Genomic DNA, 6,024 nt, shown 5'->3' with positions numbered 1-6,024 from the left:
TGTGTACAGCAGGGCCTCCTTCCTCTTCTCATCTTTTTCTATTTTAGCTTCCTTTCCTCTGGATCAGTTCCCTCATTCCTCCACCTCCACCTTTGTCTCTCCCAGAAACCTGTGAATTCCAAAGAACCTCCAGCCTCAGGCAGCTGCCAGGAGTGAGAGCAACAGACAGAGCCTGTGCCATCCTGCATAAGTCTGTGTGTGCCTCCCCCAACTCTCTGTGTGCGTGTGTGCATCATCTGTAAGAGCTCCCCTCTCACCCCCCTCCCCTCCACCTCCCTTTCCTTTTCTTTTCATGAGATGCAGAGCTAGGAGAGAAGCGGGAGCAGAATGTCGCTGCAGTTCTAATCTAGAGGCTCTTGTGGTCAGGCTGGCTGCCCCTCGGCTTTCCAATGTATCAAGAGGCAGCAGACTCTGTCATTCAGGGCCTCATTGAGCCATGCCCAGACGGAGCCCGTCCCAGCTGTGTTTCTTCTGCCGTTCTGACCACCGCCAGACAGGTAAGGAAGGCATGGCAGCTAGCATCACAGGGAGTCAGCCCCTCCGATCCAGCCGAGGCTTGGAGAGGGCAGGGCTGCAGGACCCTCCCCCCATGCCCCTCCCCCCCCAAGTCCTCAGCATCTCCAACCACCCCTTCGGCAGCTGACCCCCAGCACTGAGCCTGGCTAGGAACAGCAAGCCGGTTCAAGGGTGGGAAGGCTCTGCTGGTTTGGCCTCTGCTGGAACCTTCATCAATCTCATTAAGCTGCTTCTGTCAAGAGTCAGAGGGCTGTGCCCACTCTTCTTAATTAGCAGACTCTAAGCTGCACATTGTCTCATCTTTACCTTCTTCTCTGCATCAAGTGAAACTCTCCAGATTCCCAGATGCCAGGTTTCTGTTCTTAGGATCTCTCTCTCTCTCTGTCTGTCTCTCTCTCTGTCTCTGTCTCTGTCTCTGTCTCTGTCTCTCTCCCTCCCTCTCTTCCCCCCCCCCCATTGGTGCTGATCCCTTCACACTGCTACAATAATAAATTCAGGCAGCTATCTTGAGGTATGACATCTTCACTCTGTTTTTAGTTTCTTTCATTCATTCATTCATTCATTCATTTTGTTGTTGTTGTTTTAGCTGGGTCATATGCAAATTGGATTCGCTTTGTTTTTAGTTGGGTTGCAGGTCAGGTGATAAATGCTGCACCCCCACCCCCTGAGGGCTCAAATTTACAAAGGGTGAGAGTGAGATAAAAATATGCAGGAGATGGCAGGTTCTAAGCACTATGCTTGGCACTGGCTGAATGGGTCCTTCCCAGGGTTTTTCTTCTAGGGCTGCCTGATGTGTGACTTTCTTTAGAAGCAGCTCACTCTCCTTGCTGTATAATTTGACACAATCCATTTCATCAGGCACTCTGTAATAACCCCCTTTTTGTGGTCCTGGCCTCTGGGAGCTTGCAGTCAAATGAAACAGCATGGAAAGCTCAGGCCATCCTCCCTTTGGGTTATTTTTGGCTAGTTTGTTCTTGTAGCCTTGAAAAACTTCAAGGTTTCCTTGGAGTGTACAGGAGGCTCTGGAAAGTGGAGGAGGAAGAAAGCTGTTATTATGAGATAATAAGTGCTTTTAAAAAGTTGCAAGGGTTTTTTAAAAAGCAAAGTGGCATTATTATTGTTTTTATTATTGTTGTTATCGTGATTATTTCTGGGGCTATAGCTTCACAATCAATGAAGCAGGTATTTAATGAATGCCTGCTGTGTGCTCAGTTGGCTTTCTGGGAGAAGTCTGGGCTGGGAAACAGTGCAGAGATACGTATTTTTGTGTTTGGCTTTTCACAATGTAGCCAGATTGAGACAGGCTGGAAGCTGTGCTACTCCGTTTGGGACAGGCCCTGGACTGTGAGATTCTCTTGGCATCCCTCTGACATTGCATATCATTCAGGATACAAATAATACCTAATAATTCTTCATTAAGTCCAGCTATCCTTGTTTTCTCAGCCCAGTTGAATAAAACATGTTGTGAATGAGATTTGTTTCCTTATGAGCCAGTCAACTCTAAACAGAGGAAAACTATTCCTGACCATCCACATGGAATGGATTGCTTCCATAACCCTGTGCAGCAGCAGCCTTATAAATGTGAGACAACCCCAGTGGTCACAAGGTCTGGGTGGGGTGAGAGGCTGTGGATGGCTTAACGTGGTCCATTTCTTCTCTGACATTTTAATAGATTTGCCATTTTGTTGATGAGATATACCACTTCTCCCCATAACTTTGCAGATCACAACCTAATTCTTTTCCACCCTGTATAATTTTTGTCCATTTCTTTGGTAAAAAGGGGTTGACCCAATGTGATAGAGACTTTTCCCTGGTTCTCTTGACATTTTCATGAGTGGAATATATAGGTTTTTCATTAGTTATCTCTTGTTCCCATTATGGTCCACTTTTATCCCACCAGTCATACATCTGTCTTATGATACCCTTTCTGCCACTTCTATTGAGTAATTCTTCATTGGCTATGTTGTAGACTGCTCATGCCCAACATGTGCCTTTTCATTGCTTGTTGAGTGAATGTTCGACTTTAATTACTCAGAGATAGTTGTCTTCTATGACTTGCAGACATACAGAATGAATATTATTTTTAAAAAGATGGGCCTTTGTTTGAGGGAAAAGATTGAAATCATTAAAAGCCCTGTACTATATCCCAAAGCCAATAACCTGCTTTCTTCCTCCCATTCAACTTTGGGCTCAGCTCATTGGCCATTTGCAGTTCCTGTCCCAGATTTGTACAGGATGAACGAACAGTTTTATGGATTGTCTGTCTAATTGTATAGCATACTCTGGGCAATAGAGTTCTTCATCCACTTAGTTTTTTATGTGTAGATGGTTAGATCAAACTTTTGAGCCCATCACTATTTCCTGAAACAATAACAATAACAACTTGGAATTTGTCTTATTGCTGATGAATTGAAGTTGTATACAAAAGTCAGCACATTTCATTTTTTCTAATTTTGTTGTCTCTTTTTGTTTTCTTTTTACTTAACCACTTAAAGCCTGACCACTTGCTCCTGATGTGCTTAATTTAGACAAATTCCTTGGATTCCTCTGTATCGAGCTCCCCATTTCTAAGAGTAATTTCTTGGCGTCCCTCCTTGGCATCAGAATTTACAAAATGTCTATAAAATATTTTGAGCCCCTTAGGAAAGGGGCCCAGAATGATCAGTGTATCTGAGAAGCTGTAGCACTTTTTACAAATAGAATTCAGTGGGAACTTTTAGCCTTAAGTCTACAGGGGAAAGGGAGGACAACAGGTCTGTATCAGGCAGAATTTTTTTAACCTCTTCCTTCAATAGAGTGCACCCATATAATCCCTCCTCCTGTCCCCAGTGCAGACATAAGGGCATACTCAGCAAACACAGAGTTTCTCAGCCCATGTCTTGGTTCCAGAGGGGACCTGTAAAAAGAGGAAGTTCTGGGGCAGCTAGGTGGCACAGTGGATAGAGCACCGGCCCTGAAGTCAGGAGGACCCGAGTTCAAATCCGGCCTCAGACACATAATACTCACTAGCTGTGTGACCCTGGGCAAGTCACTTAACTCCATTGCCTCACCAAAAAAAAAAAAGAAAAGAAAAAAAAAGAAAAAAGAGGAAGTTCTAATTGGAGGGCTGTCTCCACCATCTCATCTCCAACTCTGCTCCTGCTGTTATACCCAGCCCCTCTAGGTCTGGCGGTTACGAATTTTTCTTTTTGTGTAATTCAAGAAGGCTGGTTGCAGTGGGGCAGAGTGGAAATGAAGGAGATGGGGAGGGGGAGTGGGGAAAGGAAGCATGCAAGTTTCCTGCCGGCAATCATTTATTAAAAAAAGGATTAGAATGAGCTTAACTTGCCAGTGGGAGGTTGATAGAGGTGGGGGTAAGGTGGAGTTACTGGGTCTTATGCTGGGTCTGCTAACTGCAGGCAGCTGTGGACCTCAGCAGTCAATGGCAAAGCATTTATTACTGCTTAAGGAGGGGAAGAGATACAAATCTGGTGCCCTGGCATTGAACAGTGGGAGCAGAAATTACCTCACTTTTACATCTTTGCCCTAGGCTTTTACCACTGGATCCTGTGGCCTAAGTTTCTGGCAGCATCTCACCCCCACTCCTACAAACCCAAGGCTTTCTGCCATTTTCAACATCACTACAGCACCTACCTCCTCAGCAATATTGCCCTTCTGCTCCTCACCCCCCCTTCCTTCTGCTCTCCAGGGAATTATGGAGGACACAGTAATCTTATTCATTTAACCTCTAGCTACTTAGGCCCTTTTCTTTTCCTTTTGCTCAGCAAGAGCTCACCTGGACATTGGGGAGTTATTTTTAGCTATTTTTCAAAAATTAAAATGAGTGCTTAAGGTGGGACTCACACTGAGGAATAGATAGGTACTGGCCAGGCATGTATGGTGGGACGGGGGTAGGTGATCATCGGTGAGCCTTCACTAAGTGCTTACGGTCCCTAGCACAGTAACACCTGGCCGGGTGCTGGGCATTCAAAAAAACAAATGAAGAATTCCTTGCCTTCAAGTAGCCCGTATCGGAATGAAGGAGACAGCACGTATACACATACAAAAGAAATACCAGGTATTTTTTGGAAGGAGAGTTTGGGGGGCGGCACCGACAGCTGGAATTGGGGGGAGGGGAGAAGGGATTAAAAAAAAGTGTCATGTAGGAAGTCACAACTGAGCTCATCTTTGAAAAGTGCTGGGGTGGGGAGCTGGCTGGTAGAGGTGAGAGGGAATATCATCTATGAAGAATGCTCTGTGAAGGGCGTAATAATCTTGAAAATTTGTCATAATCCTGAAAATGGAGGTCAGAGCCATCATGGAAAGATCATTAAAAGCCAAACATGAGTTTATAGCCAATCCTAAAGGCAATAAAAAGGTCACCTGAAGCTCCTTGAGCCAGGGAGTGACGTGATCAGAATCAGACTTTAGGAAAATTGGCAACTGAGTGAGAGATGGTTTGCAGACTGAGGAGACTTGAAGTAGGGGAACCTAAAGGAGGCTTTTGTCAGTAGTCCAGATGAGAGGGCAGTTAGGTGGCACAGTGGATAGAGAGCCAATCCTGGAGTCAGGAGGTCTTGAGTGCAAATCCAGCCTCAGATACTTACTAGCTGTATGACCCAGGGCAAGTCACTTAACCCTGTTTACCTCAGTTTCCTCATGTGTAAAATGAGCTGGAGAAGGAAATGGCAAACCACTCCAGTATCTCTGCCAAGAAAAACTCAAATGGGGTCATGAAGAGTCAGATATGACTGAAACCACTGAATAACAATATTTATCTATCTATCTATCTATCTATCTATCTATCTATCTATCTATCTATCTATCTATCTACATGTTGTCTCCTCCATTCTACTATGAGCTACTTGTGAAGAGGACCTAGGATGAAGTGGATGGAGAAAAGGGAATGGTTTGTGAATGATATTGTAGATATTTGCCAACTGATTGGATACACAAGGTGGGGAAGAGTGATGAGTTGAGTATGATTCCTAGGTTGAGGATCCCAGAAGGATGGGGATGCCTAAGGTAGAAACAGGGAAGTCAGGAACAATCGTGGGGTTTGTTTTTGTTTTCATTTGCCCAAGGGACCAGATACCTATGGGACATGTAGTCTTCTTTAATGTCTCCCAGTGGGTAAACTTAGAACTCAAATAGCATTTATTTTCAATACTTTATTTGTAACTATATGGTAATTGCAATATTTCATAATAGAGCATGTTTACTCCTGTGTTGGTATCATCTTCCTACTAGACTATCAGGTCTTCTTTGGCAGGACCGCATGATCTAAACTTTGGATGAGGGAGGGTACTCTCTGACAACAGTTGACAATTCAATTAAATAAACATTTGTTATGGGTTAAAGTATAAGATTTAGATCTAAGGTGCTTTAAGAGAGATGTCCTGCCTGAGTTCAAATCATGCCTCAGACACTACTTACTAGCTGTGGGGCCTCGGGTAAGTCACTTAACCCCGAATGCCTAAAAAAGAAGAAGAAGAAGAAGAAGAAGAAGAAGAAGAAGAAGAAGAAGAA

The 6,024-nt window shown here is 44.4% G+C and overlaps 1 protein-coding gene across 1 annotated transcript in view; it reads left to right on the top strand.

Moving 5' to 3' along the window:
• The first annotated feature begins 389 nt into the window (after nt 1-389).
• RGS8 (regulator of G protein signaling 8) overlaps nt 390-6,024 on the top strand; it is a 67,021-nt gene continuing 61,386 nt past the window's right edge. The window contains exon 1 of the mRNA XM_027868607.1: nt 390-497. Within this exon, the coding sequence (XP_027724408.1) occupies nt 390-497 (108 nt within the window). The remainder of the gene's footprint in view (nt 498-6,024) is intronic.

The sequence above is a fragment of the Vombatus ursinus genome, unplaced genomic scaffold, assembly GCF_900497805.2.
Source record: "Vombatus ursinus unplaced genomic scaffold, bare-nosed wombat genome assembly UNPS02014789.1, whole genome shotgun sequence".
In the NCBI taxonomy this organism is placed as follows: domain Eukaryota; kingdom Metazoa; phylum Chordata; class Mammalia; order Diprotodontia; family Vombatidae; genus Vombatus; species Vombatus ursinus.
Note: the sequence above shows the minus strand (reverse complement) of the source record. Positions and strands in the feature narration are given on the sequence as shown.